General features: G+C 42.3%; 2 protein-coding genes across 2 annotated transcripts in view; one reads left to right on the top strand and one right to left on the bottom strand.

Annotated features, from left to right (window-relative positions):
- Positions 1–788: 788 nt before the first annotated feature.
- On the bottom strand, positions 789–25299 carry jupa (junction plakoglobin a). The gene is made up of 16 exons (XM_079998575.1): positions 25161–25299; positions 10088–10138; positions 8675–8839; positions 8338–8591; positions 7476–7714; positions 7154–7355; positions 6724–6868; positions 6456–6559; positions 5756–6094; positions 4975–5127; positions 4735–4854; positions 3987–4137; positions 3165–3286; positions 2904–2946; positions 1437–1563; positions 789–1134 (listed from the first exon to the last, which is right to left on the bottom strand). The coding sequence occupies exons 2-15, from the start codon at positions 10098–10100 to the stop codon at positions 1439–1441; spliced, it is 2175 nt and encodes a 724-aa protein (XP_079854701.1). The 5' UTR covers positions 10101–10138; positions 25161–25299; the 3' UTR covers positions 789–1134; positions 1437–1438.
- The window catches only part of hap1 (huntingtin associated protein 1), a gene marked incomplete at its 5' end in the record, with an annotated part of 30907 nt that continues 30244 nt past the window's right edge, over positions 25048–25710 (top strand). Inside the window, 2 exons of the mRNA XM_079999396.1 lie at positions 25048–25173; positions 25270–25386. Of these exons, the coding sequence (XP_079855522.1) occupies positions 25048–25173; positions 25270–25386 (243 nt within the window). The remainder of the gene's footprint in view (positions 25174–25269; positions 25387–25710) is intronic.

Below are 25710 nucleotides of genomic sequence, written 5' to 3'. Positions count from 1 at the left end.
AATGCGCACAGCAACAGCAACAGATAATCCAATAATCCACTGATAAACACAAACACAGACAAGAAAATTGGTTTAATATATTCTTTATTAAAAAAAAAAAAAAAAACAACCTCTTAAGTAGAAAGACAATTATCTGTCAGTAGTTTACTCTTGTACTAGGAGTGTCACCTGCTAAATTAATATTTTAATGTGTACTAATCAAATTGTCTTTTTAAATGAAAACACCTTTAATGTTCTACGGCACATTACTTACCTACACATGAATGCAATGACATAAAATTGCTTTCATTCGTCACTTTCGATTTATTGTTTAAAAAGGCAGAATCTTTCAAAAATTCTATGGTTCCAGATGTACAACTCTTTGTAAATAACTAATAACATGAGGAACAATTAGTATAAACTGTTAAGATCTTAGTCACTGATATACAATGATATAATATTAGCCAGATAATCACCAGTAAGTGAAAATAGGGGAAAGTCCTTAAAGTTCTATTAAGTCCTGGTTCTCTCCTACTGCATGAGTTCACAGAAATAATAGGACTAAAAATAAGACGGTTACCTTATAATTAACTTTAGCTGGTTTTAAAATGTCACGTCATAGTGGGTTAAGTTTGCATCTTGAAGAACATCAGAAATGTGTGTTACGAAGGCATTAAACAAGGTGTGAGCAGGTGCACTGTACAAGTTGAGCCAGCTTTGGCAGTGGATTCAATTATCCCTTTCCTCATATAAAATGAAAGCTACATGATTATCATCACAAAATAAAATCTCTTTGGCATAGATTAGCCACCCAAAAGCATATCCACCCCAACACACACACACACACACACACACACACACACACACACACACACACACACACACACACACACACACACACACACACACACACACACACACACACACACACACACACACACCTCAAAAAAAACTACATGTATCATAATTTTCCATAATCAGTATTATCAGCATCAAAACAAGAGGAAACAGATAAGAACTGTTAAAATTATTCCATCGCATAGTCAGTGATAACTGCATATATTACAGTAGGATGAAGCAAAGCTCTAGTAACAACTTATACGATTCTTTTCTTGTGACGTCTACGCCTCCTTTTCTGCTGCTTCTCCTTTTGGTCTGCAAGAAAAAATAGTTACATAAGTCACTTTTCCAGCACATGAACCAGTTCAGGAACCAGGAAGTTAGTTCTCGGTTCTTAGGAACTCAGGCCTTTTCCCGTGAACTCTTTAAGGGAATGCTGATTACAAAATAAAATTGGACGTCGACAGTTCACTTCCGTGAGCGTGAAATTGTAAAGAGAAGTCTTCGGGCCCCACTGCGCCCCACACATGTCACATGTGAACACGCTGTGAAGAAGCGCTGGACTGGTTTTACATCCTGACGCTAAAATACAGATAGATCTGGGTGAAGGTACTGACCTCTAGTAGTGCTCCGGGTACGGCTGCCGGTCGTAGACCATGCCAGGCGGGTAATCCTCCATTTCAGCGTCGTCCATGACCATCTCACCCGGGTAACCCCCAAATCCTGCGTAGTTCAGGTCAATCTCTGTGACACAAAAGGACATGCCGTGCACATTAGTAGAGCACTTTTCAAAAAAGACATTTCATTATTATTTAAATTGTTAAATGCTTCGCCGACAGAAAGCCATTTCTTTGTAATTGTAAACAAAGGTTCTTTGTGATTTACATTAAAATGAAAATACTTGAACTGATTGCATAAAAGCATTTTTGGATTGAGCCGAAAATACACTGAATACGACTGGATTTTCAACCTCCGGTTTACAAAAGCCCCAGTTAGAATGAGAGGGAAGTGGCCGAAACTAAGTCACCGAGGTGACATTCTACATGAAAAGATTGGACTTCCCGTAAGAGGCAGAAAAGGCTGAGGCTCTTTGGAGGAAATACCAAGGCCTTATAAGGAGAAGGATTCAGAGGGAAAGAAAGGGAGGAAATTAAGTGAGAGATTCAAGACGCAGATTAGGAAACAATGGACTGATGGAGGACTGTGAAAGAATGGACTGTTTCAACTGTTTTGACTTGATGCTCTTCTCTCCCTGCTCTGTCTGTAGGTTTTCAGCAAGCAGGTGAGCCTCCTACAGTATGTCTCATAAAATCAGAAAACCAAGTATGTTTCGTTGAATATGTGACAATGAACACAGAGACAAATTAAAATTTGTCCCTGAGGAATTATCTCCTCTATCTGTATGTTGCTGCTGCATACAAGTTCAAGAGATTATTTGTCACATACATATACATATGGTCGTACATATATGCAGTGAAATGTCATGACACCCGGCGATATGTGGGCAAAGATTTCTCCTCCAAGGGAGAAAAGAAGCTCCCAAATTGCACAAAAATTACAAAACTGCTGCAGTTCAGGTGTTTCTACGAAGCCCTGTAGGAGTTCCCCGCTTGTGAACCCTTGCTGCTAAATCATGGTCGTATGATATGGCAGAGATTTAAAACCAATTATTTTGGTAATGCAAACAGGAAGTGAATGCTGAAGATTTGTACATAGTAATGAATTTAAAATATAGAAATAAATTGTGTGTGTGTATATATATATATATATATATATATATATATATATATATATATATATATATATATATATATATATATATATATATATATATATCTCGAAGAAGAAGAAGAAGAAGAAGAAGAAGAAGAAGAAGAAGAAGAAGAAGAATATCACAATATAACACATTGACAATTTCAGCCAATTACTGCCCAGCTAATGGAATTTGAAGGCCTCAGTGGAGCACAGATCAGTGACAAAACCAGTTTTAGCACAATGCAGCTTAGCAATCGCTGCATTGGGACCTTTTGGTTCAGGGGAAGAGGAATGTGCCGTGTGAGCACATTTCAGCTGGAGTTACTCACCGTCTACTGGATAGCTTCCATTCATGGGGACAGCGTTGTGGGCCTGTGGCGAGGTTCACAGGAGGGCAAAGGACAAAACAAGGTCAGACCGGTGCCATACGGGAGTCTTATATATCAGTCTCAGATATGAACATTGTCATTTACAACATATTATACGTATGGATATCACACATGAATCATTAACTATAAACATCCATATCATCAACAAGTCAAGGCAACATTAAGGCCTGGTCGTGCCGGGGGAGGGTGCCAGATACTCACGCTCTCCCAGGCAGCGGGGTCATGCTTGAAGAGGGAGTGTGTGAGTTCGATGGACACACGCTTCTTGTAGTCTGTGTTTTTGTCTTCGGAGATGCGGAAGAGGACGGCTGCAGCATAGGTAGCTGGGGGGGGGCGACAGCATGTAATCTATTAACTTCTGCCTTTCGAACGTTTCCCCTCCTTTTCATCGCCGGCTGGAGATGAAACCTCCTCATCATTTCTCGACGCTTATCGTACGCTAACACCAGAAACCATCACCTGCACGCTCAGTCGCCAAAGAACCGTCGCTGTGGCGTCACACCAGAAACCATCGCTGTTGCTTATGGGCGTTCCTGTTCAACTTATTGCTGAGTAGTTGCCATAGCAGCGTATCAACAGATGTGCACATAATGTGCACATAGCTGCATTCATTTAATTCGATGTTTCAAGTCTTCATTTTTTAAGTGAAAGTTATTTTTATATGAATAAAATCTAAATTCTTATAAATGTATATATGCAACATTACCCCACAAATCAAGTTTCTTTCTTCAACACTCCTGCTCCTCTTTCTCACCCTTCTGTATGTGTCCTTAAGATTTTTTTTTTCCACATTTTCTCATGCACTTTTCAACTGATAATAAAAAACCCCCCAAAAAAAAAAAAACCCACAACAACAAAACAGTGCAACCTTCGGTCTCTCTCTATGTGGATGTATGCGAGTGCTCCTCGCCACCATCTCTCATTAGAAATGAATGACTTCTGGCCGCTTTGTCGTCGCATGCCGCTTCTTGTGCAAGCGTACGGTCAGAGAACAGGATGGATGGTGCGCCCCTCCCTCCTTACCGATGCCCTCGTTGTTGGAATGGAGCATCTCCATCAGTGGGGCCGAGGCGCCCTCGGTGTCAATTTGCTCGGCGGACGGTTTGTCCAGGGCCAGTTCGCACAGAGCGCCGGCCGCCACGCGCTTCACGTTGTCCACTGGGGAGTACAGGAGCTGCACGCAAGGACAAGGAACGGTTAAAAGCACCCAGCGGTGAAAAATGAACCAATATCCTTACATAGTTAAGTTGAAATACCCTCTGGTCAAGGTAAAAGCCTCCTTGTCAATATACCAGTAAAATAATAGATATCAAATGTGTATATTGGGGAAAAACATATAACATCATGTTAAAGTATGAAGAGATATTTTGTATCTATTGGTCAATTTGCTCCTTCTGTTTAATTTATTGTTTTTATTTAATTGTTTAGTCAGCCAATTTTAATCTTATTTTGTATTTGTTTCTATTCTTTTTTTAATATTGCCTATTTTTTCTTCTCCGTCTAATTTTCTTTCATTTAATTTGTAAGGCACTTTGTATCACTTTGTATGTGGTCCATTTTGTGATGGTTTTTAGGGTCAAGCTTAAAAGTTTTAAAAGCCTTTGAACACAAAGTCCCCTTAATTGGAATTACTATCATGCAAAGACCTCAAAATTGTACAAAATACAGAACTTGAATAAATGTAGTCAGTTACTTTCACCCCTGGCAGCTGTACTCTAAATGTGTTCTCTGTGCCGCTTTAACTGTATAAAATTTAATTTCCTCTTATTACCTGTACAAATAGTGGGATGGTCTGCATGCTTGCGATCTCGCTTCTGTTGACAGGATCTCTGGCCATGATGTGCAGGGCTCCTGTGCAGCCCTCCACAATCTCCTCCATCCGTACTCCGTCCTGAGAAGGTAAAAGAAAATATGCACATAAACCACTGATTCACATCCGAAAAGAGAATTTTCCATCGATGAAGACTAACACCATTTGGATCCTCAGGAGGCCGTAGACACGACCACACACCTGATACGTCTGCTGCGTGGAGGATCCGTGCTTCTGGGCGTCCTGGTGAGCCTTGAGCAGCAGGTTGACCAGGCGGGGGATGGCTCCAGCATCCCTCAGCGGGGCCTGATTCTCCGGGCACAGCGCCAGGTTGCGGATCAGGCCCACCACAGCCTTCGGACGAACAGAAGAGGAAGGTTTTACTGGCGTCGTGATGTACAGCGATGCAGTCGGTCAGCAGAAAAGGGGAAGCAAACTGTTTTACAGCATCACACCTGGCAGGGTGCAGGACCTTTATGACCAGTGTCACTAAACAAAATGAAAATATGTACACATTTTTTTCCTCCCTCGTCTGACAAAATAGCGATGGACGGATATAACTTTTTACAGCTTCTACAGCTTCTGAGTCCTAACCTTTAAGACAGATAGATACTTTATTCATCCCCAGAGGGAAAATTACATGAAAAAGGCAATAATAATACAGTTGTACTAATAATAGGAAAAATATGAAAATAATGGCAACGTGCAATAAAACCTATGAATCTGCGAGAGAATAGAAAAATAGTCAATATACTATAAATTTAAACAAGTCGACTATGTCGACTGGTACTTGACCTGCACAGAGCACTGATACAACCCATTACCTTTACTGAAAATCGTATTTTTAGACCATTACTTTCATCACAATCCCTCCTTAATTGCCGTTACGCAGCAGGATGATTGCGCCCCCCCCTCGTCACACTCAACCATGAGACCATCCTTCTATTCCCCACCCACTTTCCCTCCATCCGGACTCGTCTACCTTGATCACAGGCCAGTAGTAAGGCTGGTTGAGGAGCTTGACGATGGCCGGGATGCCATAATGCTGGCGCACGGCGTTCTGTGCCATCACGGCGTGCTGGTGGCGGGACGTCAGGTGGCGCAGGGCGCACACCGCCGGCTCGGTCACATCCTCCTTCTCACTGGCGCGCAGCACGGCGTGGATCAGCGCTTCCACGCCGTTGTTCTGCGTCACCAGTGTCTTGTTGTGGCTGTTGTTGCAGGTGAGGTTGGAGAGGATGCCGGTGGCGCAGGTCAACATGTTGACGTCGTCCGAGCTGAGCAGACCAACCAAAACCTGGAGGAGGCTGTCCATGCCCTCCTGCAGAAGAGAAGAGTGATTTAGAATTCTCATCTATCTGGATCTAGCTGCTACATTCTGATTTTGCCAAAAATATATTTGGGCAAAGATTGTTCCCAGAAAGTTGCACAGATATTACAAATTATACGATAATGCTGCGGTTTAAGTACTTTAACAAAAGCAAACAGACCCTACTAGAACCTGCAGGATCCAGTGCTATTTTTACAGATTTTAATAAACGACTGCATTAGCAATTCTAGAAAATACAACAAAACATAAGGTATTTACAAGCATGCAATTGTGTTATAAATGTAAAAGCAAAATTCTCAGTTTGAAAATCACTGCACTGCGGTAGCAGTTAAATAGCTTTAGGAAGTCTGACCTGTTTGGTGGCAGCATCAGAGAGGTTCCTGAGGGTCCAGAGGCAGTTCTGCATCAGACGCTGGCCGGAGCCCGTCAGGTGTTTCCCCAGGGCCTGCATTCCACCTGGCCGAGGAGGAGGAGGAGGTGGGGGGGGGGGGGCAAATCAATACAACCAGCGGCTTGTTCTATTGTATGTTGCATTATTGAGGGGAGTCTGAAAGTCAACACACCTGTGCGACCAACCCATGTGCACAGGTGCGCGCTACCATGAAGCAAATGTTACGTACCGGCTTCCACAATTGCGGGCTTGTTGCTGGGGCAAACAGAGAGGACTTTGAGCACACGGCTGGTGGTCCACAGCAGCTTCTCATAGCTGTAGTTTCTCATAATATGGACAAGACCCTCGGGGCCCCCGTTGGCGAGGATGATGAGCTGTGAAGGGAGATACGGCGTGCATGAGTAGGCGTGGTGAGGAGCAGCAGGAGAAGGAAGATGTCATCTCCTTAGATCCAAAAGCTCATTACAATGTGACATGTGACAAAGTAAACCAGTTCTAACCAATTTTACTGCACCGTACAAACAGCCACACCCATCCCACCCATTTACAATTAGAGGAGGAGAATCCTATTACAGAACCAATATCAGAACCATTACAGTACCGAGATGGAATAATACAAACACGGGAACCAACACATCCAAATCCATGTTAAAACACACCTTGCTCTCTTGGTTGCCATAGGAAAGCAGCTGCAGACAATCTGTGGTGATGGCCAGGAACTTGGGGTTGCTCTTCTTCAGCAGGGGAACCATCTTCTGGAGGCCGTCTGCCAGACGAACGGCCATCTTGGCCCCTTCCTGATGCAGCAGCAGGTTGTGGAGGGTGGTGATGGCGTAGAACAGCACTGACTCCATGGGAGAGCTGGGCGGGGGATTGAATATGTGCTTTGTGATTGGTCTGGATATTGAGTACACCATTTCACAATGTGGATGACTTAAACTTGTAATAAATGGTCCAACCATCCATGTTGTGCATCTGTACCTGAGCATGCGGACTAGAGCTGGGATGCCTCCAGACTTGAAGATGGAGAGCAGGCCCTCCCTCTGGTGGGACAGGTTGTGGAGGATACTGGCAGTGGCTCGCGCCGTCTCCATGTCGCTGGTGTTCTGCATGGCCCGCACCACGGCCGCCACCATCTGAGGCGACTGCATCAGCACGCGGCGCGAAGCCTCCTTGCGTGTGAGCTGGTTGACGATCAGTGCCGCTTTGTTGATGACCACCTAACAGGGAATGCGCATTAGTATTCAGATTAGAGATGGCTGAAATGAGACCTGAATACTGAAGAACAACACAAAATGAAGCTGTAATAAAGAAAAAGGCGGTCGGAGGAGTTTAAATGTAAGGTACATAGGCACTATTAAGTCTCAGTGGGTGACCTGTCAAAATGCACGTCAGGTGAATTAAAGGACACTGGAAGGCGAAGGGAGAGAAACTTCCTTCAAGGGGAAAGATGGGAAAGGATGGAATAACTGATGCTTTGTAAATTAAGCTTAACAAGCTTATCAAGTTATAACATAAATAATGAGACTGAAACAGAGACGGACATCAACATTACAGTATAGGTCAGGGGTTTCCTCCAGGTGACATTACCCTGTTTTTAGGCCTCCAAATAAGAATCTTCTCGACTGTACTTTCAAAACTGACAGTGCATCAGCGTGGGTATTCCACATTGCATATTAACCGCTGAATATGAATTGGAGTATCTCATTGGCTCTTTTTATGATAAAATATAGGATGGAGGGAGCTCCAGATGAATTATATAGAAATAATTATATATTTAAAACAAACTGAACTACATTTTGTCACCATAAATTTATCAATCACATGTTTTTGTGTTCAGTACCTGGTCTTCATCGTTGAGCAGCTTGGTGAGCTCCGGCACGGCGCGGGTGGCCAGCTCGGCGTCGTCCTGGTAGTTGATCAGGTGGATGATGGCTGTCTTGAGCATCTGCGAAGGCTCCGCCAGCCGCTGGACGTTGGTCATTTGGGTCATGTCAGTCTGAGTGGACAAGATGGTAGTTCCCTCCACCAGCGTCTCTGGGAACATGGCCGCCCGCACTCGCTGGGCCCGAGTGAGTGTCGACTGGGCCTCCAGGTCTGGAGAGATGGACCGAACAGGAAGATAAGGGTTGGGGAAGAAAAATGTGGGGGAGTATATGCATCGATTGAGGGGCTCTTACCACTGGAATGGTCACTGGTGACCACGGTGGTGACTGTGTACTGTTTGGTGCCGTACTCTGTGCCATCATCGTCCCTCACTGTGTTGGCTCCAGATTGGATTCCTGAGTCGACGCCATACGTCTCCTGCCACTCCGCCACCTTCACCATGCCCTCAGTCTCGCCCACTGAGAAGCAGGAAGAGAGATGAGCAGGGGTGTAATGGTAGTCAGAGAGGAGGATCCACTATGAACAGAACGGAGTTTACTGCAGTATAGTTTTGAATGGATATTCAGAAATGACCATGGAGGGAGGACTGTGTACTCTGTATAACTGTGTATACCTTCCATTACAATATTTAGTGTTGCCCCCAGTCGGAAACCCGTCAGTCGACTGAGATTCTTCAAGTTGAGCATTCAGGTTGTTTTTTTTAATCAGTGTGCATTACAATAACATGATAAAACAGATAGAAGATTACAAAATGCACAGGGATAATATTTCAATGCGGAATTATAAATAAGGGGAATCATAATTTTTTTTTTTTCATATGTGTGAATCGTCTAGATGCGGATGCGAACACGGCTCTCTGTGCGCCCCGAACGCCGTGCCCCATTCCTCCAAATACAACAACTAAAAACAGTGTGGGGACAGGGCACGGAGGAATGGGGCACGACTCAGAAAGAATGTTTTCTGCGCATTACGCATAGAGAGGAGGTCATCGGGGAGAGAGTCACGGAGAAAGTGTCCCAGTTACGCACGGTTTCATTCCATGCGTGCTTGTTTCGTTCCATAAACAGATATAAAATAAAATGATCTACATCTAAAATAAAGACACACTGTCCTGGTGTGTCGATCGCAGGCACCCCATCGCTGTATCGTGGTACCGTCGGAGAGGGAGACGGGTGTGCAAAATGCACCCTGATCGCTCCCTCTCCGCGCCCTGCCCCCTCGGGGTGGCGCCCTAGGCGGCTGCCTATCTTGCCAGCCTTCCAACCCCCTGCCACGGAATAGTCTAATATTCACATTAAACAGCCAAATCAGATAAGAATGACAAAATTCTGAGTCGGGTACAGCCCTAACAATATTCATACTACATATGGGACACAATTCCTATGGCAGGTTTGACCCACTCCATAGACAAGGAGTGATATGGAATTCAATTTATGTTTTTAGTCTATTTCAATTTAATTGTTTTTTTTTTTTAATTTATATAATTTATAATTTATAATATCTAATATATATATATATATATATATATATATATATATATATATATATATATATAAAAAAGTCTCAGATCTGCAACCTTTTGGTAATAATTTACAATAAGAATAGGAACTTTTACATCAAATATTGAATATATTTCCAATCCATGACTGCAAACATACTGATACTGATAACAAGGGAAGATATTTGTTTTTTAGAGTGTCACTTACTTAGCATTGCCATCCTCGTCTCCCAGACGTGTAGAACAACAACGGAGCGCTCTTGGAAAACACACAAAACAAAGAAATGTCAATTTCAGCATCTGCCCACACACATTAAACTCAATTCTCAATTCAAACATTCACACACGACATGGCACTGATTTCCTTTTTGGCGGGTTCAAATACACCAAAGGATTTGAGGCTTGTAGGGGTCGTGTTGGGGCTTGCGCACGGATTGAGGCAGCTGTAGGACAGGAATGCCAGTAACTCGTTCTTGTTGGCCTTTGACCCGGGCCTACACCCACACAGCATGGGAGTGACACTGTCTGCTGACACAGTATCGGCAACCAGGAACCAGCTGGGCAGGTTTCAGCTGTAGGAGGCTGTGAACGCTCCAACGCTCTCACTCACACTACCCTTTGTCAAATAAGGAGAAAAAAAACAAAACAAAAAAAACCCCACAAAAAACAACAAAACGCCTGAAACTTCACTCGTTTTGGGGTCAAGGTTACATTCTTGCCAACTGGAAAGTTTTTCCCAAATCTCAACAAGTAGTAACCTAGTGACCCAGGGCACTTTCACCGTTGTTACTCCTAAAATGGGCAACTCCCAGGCTACTTGTTGGAGCAGGTCGAGTCTTGCTACCTCCTCTCCTCCTGCTTCCCCGCTGCTACATAGTTTCTCAATCTTCAAGTCCAAGCAGGTATTCCATTCCCACACTGACATCTCTCCAAAAATTGAATTATTTCCACTCCTACCAATGCTCTTTGCTCTGATTTTTCTCACGCTAAGGTTGTTTCCAAGCACAGGTGTAAATGCTCAATTGTAACAGATTTTTTTCATATCCAATCAAGACAAGACACATACTCTACAATTCAAGCTGCAGGAGATAACAGTGTGGACAGCTGTCGGCGTCCTTATTATTGAGTATTGTCACAAGCACAGAGATATGGTTCTATTCATTCCATTTCTCCCAGGACAAGGGAGCAACATGGATCATGAATATTAAATATTCATCTATTACGGTTGTTACAAAATAGTCATTCCACAGCATCTTACTGCCTTTATTGAAGCTTCTGTCCACAAGACAAGAGAATCTTAATGTTGGGAAGACTATTTATGCATGTATGCATAAAACAAAAATAGATTGTGAACCCATCGGACAACGGTGGACACCCCCCCCCCCCCCCCCAAAAAAACAAAAACTTTTCCAGAGGTTCAATGTCCACAACAAACCGCAGCAGACACTCCTACTCCAATTTTCTTTTACTAGAATTGTGTGCAACTGCATGTGGCATGTCAGCCATAACAATGTTTCCAGTGTACCAGCAAGCGATGTTTTCAGATGTTTGTGGGATTGGGGAGTGTAACTGGAGCAACAGGATTCCTGGCAGAGCACATAACTGGACATGGTGCTTGTGTGTGCGTGAGAATATGTGGAAATAGAGGAACACATGGAACATGGTTGCAGTCGTGTGAGTGGTCAGTTTGATACGACAGGTATGCAAAAGCATTCGGATGCTGTTTGGAACAATTCTTCTAAAGAGCAGAGGCCAGTTGTGTAAATGTGGAGATGTGCTTGTTTTTTGTTTGTTCCTGCTCGCAAACATCTGAGTAACTACACCACCCTAACTAGATTTACATTGCACAAATACACTTTATTGGCACATTATTGGCCACAAAGACATAATCAGGTTTTAAAAAAAGACCCTGCTTGCAAATGAATCCAAATTGTGAGTATTGGGTATTTTTCATACAAAAGAGAAAGTAATAATAAAGGTAGTGGGACATGGGAGTCACAGCTACAGTGCAGTGCACGTTGTGTGAAGTACCGGGATGGTCCTCCATCTTGTCGTCGTGCCCTTCCTCAAAACAAGTTGAGGCTAAGAGCAAAGATGTCTATCTTGCATGTTGGCACAGATCAGCAAAACAGAGTCAAATTACTACATTGACTTTTGATAAACATGCTGCGACTAGCTTGCATGATCGTTCTGATTTTATTACTGACTATACTCCTAGTGCACGGTCCAAACATCTGTCCCAAAAAGTAATTTGATACTAAAAAAATACAAAATTGAAATAAAGGGGACTGTAATAGAAATGTTTGCATTGCACCATTTCAAAAATACAGAATATAAAAATAATGTTTTCAATTAAATTAACAAGTAACATTTATAGCTGAAACTAAATATTAAAACACATCAAGAGAAATGTACTTACATTGTTTGTCTAAAAGGAGATCATTATATAAATTAATATTGCATGAAAACACACACACACACACACACACACACACACACACACACACACACACACACACACACACACACACACACACACACACACACACACACACACACACACATATATATATATATAAATATTGCATGAAAACTTATATTTAAGATGTACCTCTTTAAAGGACACAAAAAATACAATAAAAAAAAAAACAATTTCAGAACTCTTTTTTATTTTTTCTCTCTTTCAAAAAAACCTTTCACAGACCACCTGGCTGAGTGCCATGGACTGATCAGGCATATTGGAGAAAAGGAATTTCTTTGAGGTACAACTGTAATTTATACCTTTCAGTGAATGCTGGTTTAGTTTGGGATAGGTGTGTCTGCTCTGTGTCTTTTTGTGCGTGACAATCCTCAGGCTCATACTTCTGTAGTACAAAAGAAGGAGTGCTGAAATTTCTAGTTTCAGCTTCAATTGAAAGGTGGCGAAAGATAGAATACTTGTTAGTGGCAGAACCTGCCTGATGGGGTGCACATGGTGTTTTCTATGAAAATTACTCAAGCATAGCATAGTCAAACCATGCTTTCAATCAATCAATCTTTTACAGAATCCCTGCTTTCGAATTGTGGTTAAAAATAAACAAAAACAGCCAAAACTTAATTCCTCCTTAAGTAATATAAGGAGTTGATTATAAGAGGGTTACACTACTGCCAAACAGGAATTACAGCATTGGGTGTCATAAATAATACAGCGTTTAATATCCAGTTTAACAGACTCGCTAAAATATGGTTCCCTTTCCATTGTGGCATAATGGCTTCATTGGATTCTCTTACATAGATAGTTACAAAACAAACAAAAAAAACCAACAAAAAAAAAAAAAACACTTCAGAGGGAATTTATTTATTTTTTGCTTTGGTTGCTGGTAGATCTTTCCTGTTTTTCGGTGGAGCAACACAAGTGTTTGTGCAGTATTTGTTTTTCTGGGCGAGGCGGCAGGTTCTGCCAAACATGCAGCGCTGTGACACGCCCTGTTTATCACCTCAGCAACAGAAAATCTGACCGTGCATTATATTCCACATGGCAGACATGTTATCTGCTGGCCTACCTGATGTCTGGAGCAATTCTCGCTCTACCGATAGAGGTTGTTCTGAGTTTTTCCTTTTCTTAAAGAATATATCGACATCAAGTCTCTTCTGTTTCTTACACCAATCCAGCCCCCCCCCCCACCCCCACCCCACACAGACACCTTGTGAGTGGACAAGCTGCGAGCCAGCTGACCACCCCCTGCACTCAACTGAACCCGGCTGTAGAAATAGTTTTGATGATAAAGGGTGCTAATGATAGAAGGCTGACAGCAAATGGCAAAGAGGAACGACAAGTGGGTAACTGCTTGGTGAGAAAATCAAATATAATTACTTGATTATAAGGGATTATAAAGCACATATGTTACAGATGAGCCCTGCCTTGTAACCAATAGGCATTCTGTTATTACTTAAGACAACTTCTAAGCCTGTTCCAAAGGATACCTACATAGGAATACTAGGCTAATACTTTCAACCAGCGGCGGTGACAAATTGTATGGCGTTGACAGCCTCTTCGTGCCAGGACTTTGCTCTCTCACCATCAGCCAAGTTAATAAGTGACATCTTACTGTACCTTATTAAACCCCCTCAATGTGGAAACAAGGTTTAGAAAACTGTTGTACTTTGAGAAAAACATTCCGTCCAAACCCACACCCACTTTACCATGACTGGGAGCTTCCAAAAACGTGTGCAGGGAATGCATGCGAGTGAACGCTGCTAGTTGCTGTGCATAAACAGAAAAAGACAGCGATGAAGGCTGTTTGGCACCGGGCGCTGTAATGATGGTGTGACATTCCACGCTAACTTGGCATATTCAATCTGTCTGGTGCGATAAATCCTCTGCTGATGCAATGGACTTTCAGGCTACTGTACATTTCTATCTGCTGTTCGCATGCGCGCACGCACACACACACGTTCGCACACATCACTGATCAGCTTTTAACAAATCTTAAATGACATGACATTTATTATAGACCTGTGTTTAAACCTGTTCTTGGGAACCCATTCGAATGTCCTCCTATGTTTGTGTGGGTTTCCTCCAGGTGCTGCTGTTGGCCTATTTGATTTGTCCAAATTACTTAACATCTGAAAACTGTCCAAACCTTGGAATTTGGCAGCAGATTACAAAAATATTTCCATTCTCAATGGCATCGACACAACTTGGTAAAGACTGTAAAATATTATGGTTTTGATACCTGGCTCTACATCAGGCGGAGGGAAACAAACGCGGTCATTGCAACAGCGGATGATTAACTCATGACAGAACAAACCCCAGACATCTCAGAAAGGGAGTGTCTCAACAACAACAGACACTCACTAAGGGTGTGGTGCTACAGCGTGAGTATGTTGGGCGAGGCTTTCTGCTCAACACACCTAACGGGGGTTTTACTGCTGTTTTATCATATTGACGCTCTCGAGAGTTCTCTCTGAGGCAGTAGTAATGTAAAGTTATATAACACATTACTCCAGTTAACAACAATAGCCTGTGTTATTCTCCCTTGTAAGTCGCTTTGGATAAAAGCGTCTGCTAAATGACTAAATGTAAATGTATTGTAATGGAACAAAGCAAGCCAAATCCAAAATGCTGGGTAGAGGGAAAAGAGTGGGACAGACAGATAGAGAGAACAACACCTCACAATTTCGACCGGTGATACACTGGTGTGAACAGAATCACTTGGCATCACAAAAATCAATTGCTTTAACATAATTTATTTAGCTTATATATTTTGAAATATAATTAATTTATGAACACCTTACATGGATAATTTTATTTGACCCAATTAATTTTTTAATAAATACATTGTACATGTTTTTTTATTCTTCTGGATTAGATTTTGTAGGCCAGTGATTATTGTCAATCTCACATTCCACAAAGACACACATAAGGGCAGACAGTTGCATGTGGGCTGCTTTCAGCACGCAGGGAGAATAAATAAAGGAGATTATCCCCATTACCACACATCTGTAAAGCTTCATGACCATCTGCATGGATCTCACTCTACTTGACATTAAGGCTGCACGATATTAGAAAAAACTGACATTGCAAATTTTTTTCTGCAATATATATTGGGATATGAAAAAAAAACAGGAATTTTCACCAGATTACTTGAAAAGCTCTATTTGGAAAGAATTAATTATTCTAGAATGAATGGGGTGATTTTGTAGGGGAGTACATCTGCTTAGAAAATAAAACTGATAGTATCTTTATTCTTGGCACATTTATGCCATGGCCACCCACACTACACAGCTTTGAAAGTTGTCAGATCGGTGTACTGTTTACACTACACTGTCTTGTGATCGGGAATCTTGAAGTTGTTGTGGTTTCACACTACACGACTGATCGGCAACATTACAAGATCTTTCACCAGGAGGAATCCCTGAGTCTGTCGGGTCTCCAAACTATGTTTTGTCACGAAAATACAAGCGAGAGGTGACACCGGAAATGGCGTGAGATGGTATGACACATGGTATATATATATATATATATATATATATATATATATATATATATATATATATATATATAATTTTATTCAATTTTTGATCACTGTAAAATAAAATTTTATTTTTTAATTAAGGCAGAATTTATATAAGAAATATTAAAAACCCAGAGAAGAGAGGTTAAATAGGAATGTTGTGTTTCTGACTGCAGCTCCGTACACTCCCGTCTCTCCTTCTCGACTCCTCCCCTTCCCCCGCTCCATGTCTGCTCTCATTTGCCGTAGCTTGTTGCGTCACTCCCGAGTCGAGGCAGACATGACCAGATATTAAACCTGCCCAATATCTTGCCGGCGATATGTGCTCGTCGGATTGCATTGACAACATTTCACACCACACGCGTTGAAATTGCCTCCTGACCCGGGGCTTTGCTCAGCAATCTCCCAAAACCTGACGGCGAGTGGAAAATCAGGCCAGAATCACTTCGTCTGGACACGGCATGTCTGGACACGCCATAATCAGTAAACTGTCAACTGTGACAGCAAGATTTATTTTTCCCTTAATTTATAAAAATAAATATTACTCTTTATTACAAGGAACGATCAACAAAAACAATTACAAACCGAAACAATTTAAATAAATAATGGAAAAATATTAGTAAAATCAACATTAAAATTAAGTTCAAAGAAGCATAGCATGACGTGTTTGAGTTCATTTGCCTTACTTGACATCACAAGCCCTGCGATGAGACTATTGCGCATGCGCACACCGTGATGACGATGCTGGAACCATATATCGCGCAGCCTTACTTGTTATATTGTCTGGCCAGACAGTCTTACACACAAGCCCCCTGACATGCAACATACACTCCTCTTAGCCTATACTGTTCCTAAGTGACTTGAATGCAACATCCGGTGAACACCCACACTGCTGAGCCTCTCCTGTTTGTGGTTAGTAAGTGCTCCCCTGACAGTAAATGCTCTGTCAGTCTCTCCATCTTTTCCCCTATGCCAGAGGGTCAAAGGCCACTTTGGACTAAAAGTCTTTTACAGTAAGCATAAGTATGTGATTGTGATATGGGATTTTCTTATTGTCAGAAATTAGGTTTTTAGTTAGGCAGACATTTATTTTAAAACAGAATATAAACTTTAATTCTGCATTTCCAGTATATAAAAAAGATATTTTAGGAGACAGAAATTAGGTTAAGGTATTGCTATTGCAAATATTGAAAGAATCCCAGCCTCTTTCAAAGCACAGCCTCTTATGGCAATGTTATGTCAGGTGGCAGTGTTGCCAGTAAGAGCTAATTGGACGGCTGTGTGCTATAAATCAATAAGAGTGGATGTGAAGTGATGCACAACTAATGGATCTATTGTGGTGGGTGACAGGATGTGGTGGCCATTACGGTCTGATGACGACTCACAAACACCATTATACAATTGCTCTGCAGTCACAGAAGGACAAGTTATGTGTAAAACATTTCCACTGTACTGCAAACTCTTTCGATTGACGTTTTTATGACTAAACCTGTTATCTTTATCTTCATGTGATGCCTGACAAGCTGACCTCAATCAAGGAACACGGGAAGAATATTTTATGTTTATATTTGTGGAAGAATATATAATAAGAAAATAATGAATTGCCTTGGATCAACAAAACCCAAAACAGCAACCAAGGCATGAGAAGAGCCAAAAGGAAGGGAACAACCAAATCTAAAACCATTATTTTTTCAGTTACTCAAGCTTAATTCAGTAGCTGTAAGTCACTGCCTTCAAGTGTGAAGTTTACCCACTTGCTGGATCAATACCTGAGTTTTCAAATGCATGTGCCACACCCCTTCAAGTCACTATGCTAATAAATAAAACAGGGGGTGGAATGAGCAATGGCTCTAGATCTGTCTGCTATAGCGTTTTATCTACCGAGATGAGCTGAAATAGGCCATGAGAATACAGTGTAGTTGGTGGAAAGTGGCAGCTCATTCATGTTGTTTACCCCCAGTAGGCTCTGTCTGTGAATCAAAGGAAATGCAAGTTGTCTGGGAGGAGGCGCGTAAGTGCAGAATGGGGATCAGATTACTTGGAACTGAGATGCAGATAAAGAATGAGGGGACGGGAGGAAGGGCCTTGCCACACAAGGAAATAAATGTCACTTTGAACAATCTGTACAAATGTACGGTTCACAGAATGTGTCGGAGACAGGACGTTAGGAAAGATTGTGATGTCAAATTTTTTATTTTTTCCTCCCCTCGTACATTTAGGTAGAAGGGTTAATTATTTTAAAAAGAGGGGATTTTGTTTTGTTTTTATTTTAGGGACCATGTCTTTAAGGCCCATCCCTTACATGTCCCCCAACCTTTGTCTGGATTGAGTCTGGGAGGCAAGAGGATGGACTTGGGCCATGATACAAGCCAGCACAGCTTCTGTGTCCCAGTCACTTTGTTTAGGGTAGAGAGGAAAGACCACTAGCATTGTCAGACCGACACCACCCACTGGAACATTGAAAAGGGAGCCAGGTCTCAGACATCTCCAACGGACACAATAAAAAGAGACTGCTGCAGAAGAGCTACGTGGTGCCGTTTGTTTACCGGCCAAGTGTTGTTGCTCTGTCCCATGAAGCCCTTTTCGAGACCTGACAGGAGTCTAGGCTTGCATTGCTACGCATGGGTACTTTAACCGATGTGACAGATGATGAATATTTCAGGGACTACGTGTGTGTGTGTGCGTTGCTGTGGTACTGTGTGTGTGTTATACATAGAGAGTGAGGTGCCACTGCAGAACAGTGGAAAACTATGTCGAAGAAGACCAGATACACAGGAACAAGTTTGATTGACTGAGTTTAACCGAGAATATCCCGATGAAGAAAGAATAGATCCAGAGCAGACACTCCCAAGTAAAAATATAATCTACATTACTCGTGCAATAAAGGAAGGAATCTCGGTCCAATCCCCATCTGTATGTCCTTCAATTATATCGACAACTATTCATCTGATCTGCTTCACACTTGGCGGGTATATTGCTGGGGACCCAAGGACATGCAGTGTCCAATTTGGTGCAATTTGTATTATTGTATTACCATATAATTTGTAACATTACTTGTGCAATATTAATAAACTTTCAACAAAACAGTGAACAGCAAGCCAACGGGGGCGGGGTTTCCCATGAGAAATAATGAGGCTAGTGGAATGCCTCATGCTGTTGTCAAATCGGCAAGTGAAAAATAAATGTGATTTCTAATGTAACATTATCTGAAAAAAACAAAACTGCGTACTGTATCGCTGAAGTGGAGCTTTTCCAGCTGAGCGGCGTGTGCGAGTGGGTAGAAGCCAGAGCCGCAGAAGCTGTGTTTTCATAATTTAGAGAAAAAATATGCTCCGATTCAATAAAATGTGATATATATTAGAACAGAGACCGGCAGCTTATGAGAAGTGCTGGTATTTGCTCCATAAGAGTATTTAACGTTATGGATATGATTTGGATTGTGATATCACAGATAAGATAATAATGTTAACTGTGATGCTGTGATATGATCAGTGGAATTAGGAAAAAAGTCTGATTAGGGAAGAGCGTACTGAGCGGACAGGGGCGCAGTGGGAGGAAGAGAAGAGACGCACTTGCAGTAGCATTGAAAAGAGACGGCTCTTACGGCTCCCAAGTATATTTTAACTATGAAATTGTATGAAATATTTTGTTTATATTTATTCCATTAGAAAAAAAACCATTACTTAAAATGTTTAAAGTGACTGGACTCAATTAACATTCTCTAAAACAATTAAAAAAAAACCCTATTGTTTTGAATTAAATGTTATACAGTGGTACCTCGACTTACGACTGCATCTACTTACGACTAATCCAAGATACGAGTAGCGATAGTCGCGAAAATTTGTATCGACTTGCGACCGACTGCTCCAAGATACGAGCGTGGAAATTTGCAGTTGGCGCGTCGGGGGCCAGTCAGCAGTCAGTCAGCGGGCGACCTACATCGTGTGTGCACGTAGTTTGTGGCTTATCAATATTTTTTTCATATTAACTGTGTTTGTGCTGTGTTTTTTGTTTATTTACACCCTTCATGGTGAGTCCTAAGAAGAATGATGATGAGAAAAAGAAAAAGGCAATGACTCCCATTGAAACTAAGAAGGAAATCATAGAAAAATATGAGCGTGGTGTATAAGGGAAAAATTGCTCCGACATATGACTGTTTTAACATACGACCGTTCTTATAGAACGGATTATAGTCATAAGTCGAGGTACCACTGTATTCACAATATTTTTCTTGCTCCACTGTCTTCTAACAGAGTGAAGAGCATTTGAGTGGTTCAGTTACAATTCTCATTTAGCTTTGTTCACTGGAGAGATCTATACCTCTAAATACTTATTGTTTACCAGCCAAGATTACGTTAAGCGAGGTCGACTTGGGGGGGGGGGCTGGGGCAGGTGATACGCCCCCCTCAATATTTAGAACACATGAATTTGTCCCTAAAAGCAGTTTTGTGTTTTCCCCTTACATAAACACATTTCCAAAGACATTCCCACCATAAATTGATGCAGAAAAGGCACAAATTTGTGCATATAAATTCACCAGCATGTAGGAAAATAAGTGTTTGACCCTCAACATATCCTGTGGGAGAACCCCCAGAGCCCCCCGTTTAATGTCCCCCCCCCCTTGTGTTCAATTGAAACCTACGCCACTGAGCGAGGTGGAGAAGGGGCCTTAAATGGGTTTGCCTGAGGTCTCCAAATCACAAGCACAGAGACACAAACCTTTCAAAGGGAGCCATTGTTCAAATAGGACACGTTTTTACATTTTTTTGGGTTGTTAACATAAAACAGTTATATTACAATATTTCTAATAAAATGCTCACACTCTTTTATAAATGTTTATTCAAGTAACTTTAACTGTATTTCTCGCAGAAAGCCTAAAGGTTTGATTATTTCAAAGCTCCGTCAGACACTGAGCGCGCTTGAGATGATTATACAAAATATTTAATGAAAATTAAAAATTAAAACCTCAATAATAATGAAGAAAAAAAAAAGGCAAAACAGAAGAAGAAATTATTTTATAAAAAAATGACAAAATATCTCTTTCCACATTGTCCGTGCTGTTATTTCACTGGCTGGCTGTGACGTAACCCCCCCCCCCTACTCCCGCCACCCCCCGGTGATTGGATTGCCGATCTCGAGTAGCCACAATTGGACAATATGAAAATATAAACGATTGCCCAACCCATATAAATACACACTATGGCGTGTATATATAGACACCTTATTTATTGTAATGTTACCTGTTAATTGTATGTTTTGTATGTCAAAAATTATTATTATTGTCCAAATCCCTGTTGGTTTAAATTATTTTTCAATAGGACTAAATTTTCCATTTCGGACAAATGAGTTTGGCTATGGGGCAAGTAAAACATCTCTTTAAAAGCTTAATGTCAAGCCCTGGCATTCTATGAAAGCAATCGGCCCGCTCTGAACAGGCATGTTTTTGATGTGGATACACGATACAAGTGTTATATTAATAAACTGAATAAACAATCGAACAGTGAGTTTATCCAAGAGCGCGACTTGGGCATGTTTTTCCCTGTGAGAAAGAGTATTTCCCCGGCGTTTTTCCCCACGACTTTCACGTACAGGCATGTTTTTAACGGATACTGCACTAGTAAAATATAATTAAGATTTCTGCTTGTGTACTCTGACAAATGACCCATTTCCCTTTCCTATGTAAATGCAATATTTACTTCATGTTGATAACCTTCTCTACTAATGTGGTGTCCAACAAGAGAAGAGCTCAAGAACTCCGAGTTATTAGCATTCCACTTCCACCACACCCTCAGTCTCATCATGTCCTGCCCTCCCTTGCGGGGGTGTAATTAAGGAATGGGGGAGTTGGAGGAAGCTGAGGAGAAAGCCACCGCAGGACTCACTCGGTGCGTGAAGAGGCCTAACTCGGCCAAATCAGGCATCTGTGAGATCCTTGTCTTTTGAGTCAGTGCTGAAATGTAGTTCACACAGCGCCTGCCTTGGATGACCAGAACTGTGTCAGTAATGAAAAAATTATCAATGGTAATATATTCATAAAGAAACAGCGGGGTGAGCTATTTCCAGCACGCTGTCAGCTGACGTGTTCGAGAGGCCTTTTATAAGAGTTGACTTGAAACAGGCAAGTTGGCAGGTGGGCTTGGGGCATCCTTAAAGCACAAGCAATGGGAAGAACAACCATTAGGCCACTGACATTTTAAGTAAGGTCCATTCTCTTGTCTGTTTTTTTTTGGGGAGAACTGTCTCAAGTAAATAATTAATTTCATTGGCTGTAATGGGAGCCTGGCAGGCAGGCTTCATAGGGGGGCAGTGCCAGCATAGCTTATTCAGCATTAGGCTACTGTGCCAGTGACCTGCAAGGGAGTCGTGAGGTTTAGACAGAAGTCAGTTTTAGGACGGCGTTGCATGGCCTTCTATTCAGTAACCAAATGCCTTTAGTTGTGATTAAAATAACGCTGGTATCCATGGACAACACATTAAGAACTTTGATTACTTATTTGGTTCTTTGGTAGACACAAGGTTGAATAAATCTGCTCATGGCTGATCAGTGATCACTGTATTACACATGGAAGATGTATTATCCACTCTTGCTAAATCCCTTGAATTTTACCCACACAGAGTATGATGCCATCACACCCACTTCTCCCTGACCATCAGTTTCTATTGTGAATGCTCCAACACACAACCATGGTGCTGTGGGGATACACACAGACTTTTTTGGCAGTGGAAACAGGTCAGGTGTGAGCAGTGAGTAGGTGCATCTGGGCCCCTGCAAAGTGCCCAGTCAGGCATCACAGGGCGAGCAGAGGGAGCGGGCAGGGGTGAGGCTCAATGGTGAATCCCCAGAGAATGAAACAACTCGACTAAAACAAAGGAAGGGGAAAAAAAATATGGCATACAGTAATCCCTGTAACAAAGTGTAGACCTATTTATAAAATGCAGGATCTACTGGATCTTGCTCTGTTAATGTAGGACAATATCAGGGAATTAACAGATGGGGGGGTTTGGGGTGGGTGGTTGAGGGCAGGATTATCACCAGCTCCACCACAGCTGTAGCTGCAAATCTACAGTCTACGCATCTACACCCCCAAATGCACATGCGCACACACACACACACACACACACACACACACACACACACACACACACACACACACACACACACACACACACACACACACACACACACACACACACACACACACACACACACACACACACACACACACACACACACACAGCTAGACTGCTGCTTCAGTACTTGGTGGCAGAGGGCCCAGGACCTGCTTGCTGAAGACCCAACTGGCAGGATGTCCTGGCACAGTGAGATCTCTGCTGTATTCAACTTGAGACACATTCAGTAACCTCAGCCAGAACCGCTGATCCACAGTACGGTTGATTGCCGTTTGCCATCGTGCGTGGCCTTTACAGTTGTATGTCTTGTCAATACCGCGAAGAAGAATACAATTTGACGCAGAATTGATTGTTCAGCAGTGGTACCGTATCTATGTGTAAGCAAAGAACAGGGGCTCCGCTCTGAAATCAGCTCTTAAAACTAATTCCATGCCGACCCATGTCAAAGTTGACTTTCACAGATATCAAAGCAGGCCTGCGAGCACTGCAATTGACATAATCAGATAAGGAAAGCGGATCAAAGCGATTTCAGCAGGATGTCGATTTCAGTGGATTTACTGGTAAAATCAAATGAGGGAAATTTGTGTTCCTTCAGACGCTAAGCAGGATTGCAAAATTGCAGCGATGAATGACTTATGGGAGTTTCTGGGTCAAGATGAGTTGGAGTCACATAGACTGGAGGGGGGGGGGGGGCTGAAAGCCCAGCAACACCTGGAAACATCTTTTTTTTTTTTTAAGCTTAGCTGGAATAAATTGTGACACAAGGTTCTCTATTCATTAATCAGCACTTTCCTCTAAAGTAGTCACTGCCATCCATTTCAGACTTGCACCCCACCCATCATTTAATCAGCGTGTTATGTTGCAAAGCAGTGGGGGGGGCCAACATGGGTCATTTGTTATGTAAACTAATTACAAAAAGATTTAGCTCAAACTCTTTGTATGCATGTAAATGCACCTGGGAAATAAAGGATTCTGTTGAATCTAAATCAAGAAAAGATATATATATATTTTTTTTTTTATCCCACAGGTATTTGCTGGGTGATGATTAATTTGACTTTGTTGGAGTTATTCAGAGTATCTCAGCATATTAGGAATTGAGCTGCCAGGAAAAACAAACATGTTAATTTGTGTGCACTTCTAGGCGGCCTAAAAAGAAAGATAACACCATTTGCATGTAATGTTGCACTGCCCACAGTTCCACCTTATCAGCAAGAGGAATTAATAATGAAGGCAAGGCCCCGCTTATTTGCCTTCACACTTCCTTAAATAATTTAAAAAACAAACACACAGACTCACACACCTCGGCAAACAGAACTTCATTCCCAGTGCTCTCCTCTCCACTTGTGTTCATTTCGGAGACTTTGCCCTTTAACGCCACCCCATTTAAAAGCAGATACTTTTGAATGTAGTACTTTAGATTAAAAAAAAAAAAGTTTATACCTGGATTTATATTTGTACATTTCTATGACACCACCTATACTATTTTTTATTTTTTTAGCAAGTTGTAATCAGTTGCACTGTAGGCTGAATGACAGGCTTTGTTATATCCGGCTACTGGATATGATAAGCACTTTACTTTTAATACTATTAGTACATTTAGCAGCAAGTACTTATATAACTTTACTTATGTAGAGAAGTCATCGTTGCACCTTCACCTTGAGTAGTTTGGTGTCGGGGTATTTATATTCCGAGCACTTCGCACTATTCGACTGTGGGTCTCTCCGCTGACATACAATTAGGGAACAAATGTCTCCCGACGATTTCGCCCCGTTTCCCACGGATCAAGGGTTGTTTTTATCTTTTAAAAAACAGTGGGGGGGGGGGGGCGATTCACTTCGAAACTAAACCAAAATGGACATTTCACGGCCGTGTCCGTGTTAGGTATGCGGAAATGAGCCGCAAATGTACTTTTAAGATATCGCAAAAAAAAAAATAATAATTAAAACAAAATAATAAAATGGTCAAATTCACTTGAAATAGTACAACACCCCCCCCCCCCCGCGCGGCCGCCACACGACGAGAGGAAATAAAAACAAAACATATGAATCAAGGTGCAGGCGTCGCGGAACCCAGCGCCGTAGCCCGCGCCGCGAACTACGGACAAACTATCGAAACACCGGAGGTGGACGAGGAGGTGGACGCGGCGGTTCTTACCTTTGCCTTCGAGGTTGGGGGGGGGGTGGTGGGGGGACGCAGACAAACGTTTCGGGCTGGTTTTTCTCTCCGTGGGGACGCCTTCACTCTCGCCCCGCACTTTTCGTAGCGAGTCCTGCGAACAATGAGTCCCGGCGTCACCTCGGCGCAAGCCCCGCCCACCGAGCCACACGGCGCTGGCGAAACGACCCCACCCTGCCCGGACCCGCACCGAGGGGGACGAAAGGTTCGACTCGGATTTTCGGAGTCGGTTCCTCGATGAAAACAAAACAAACACGACACAAAACAAAACAAAACAAAACAAAAAAAGATTCGTTCGATCTTCGGACTCTTGGTTCGGTTGGTGCGACCGTGCGACCCGGGGGCTGAATGTGAATGGGGGAGGCGCACGGCCCCCTCTTTGCCTTGCGTTTTGAATCTCGACAAAAAAAAATCGATCACCCTTCGTTTGAGAGTCGAAAATGAACCCGCTCGGAGTGACTTCCGACTCCCGAGTCCTTCGCTCGAGGTTTGTTCGCCACGAACAAATCGTTCGCGAACGGGATCCACG

The sequence above is a fragment of the Zeus faber genome (assembly GCF_960531495.2).
Source record: "Zeus faber genome assembly, chromosome: 4".
Lineage (NCBI taxonomy): Eukaryota > Metazoa > Chordata > Actinopteri > Zeiformes > Zeidae > Zeus > Zeus faber.
This window is presented reverse-complemented; position numbering and strand designations above follow the sequence as displayed.

Coding starts and splice junctions, on each gene's coding strand:
- jupa (XM_079998575.1), bottom strand. Junction 5,128..5,755: donor ACTACTGGCCTGTGATCAAG/GTAGACGAGTCC, acceptor GTTCGTCCGAAG/GCTGTGGTGGGCCTGATCCG. Junction 2,947..3,164: donor ACCCCGCTGCCTGGGAGAGC/GTGAGTATCTGG, acceptor ACCTCGCCACAG/GCCCACAACGCTGTCCCCAT.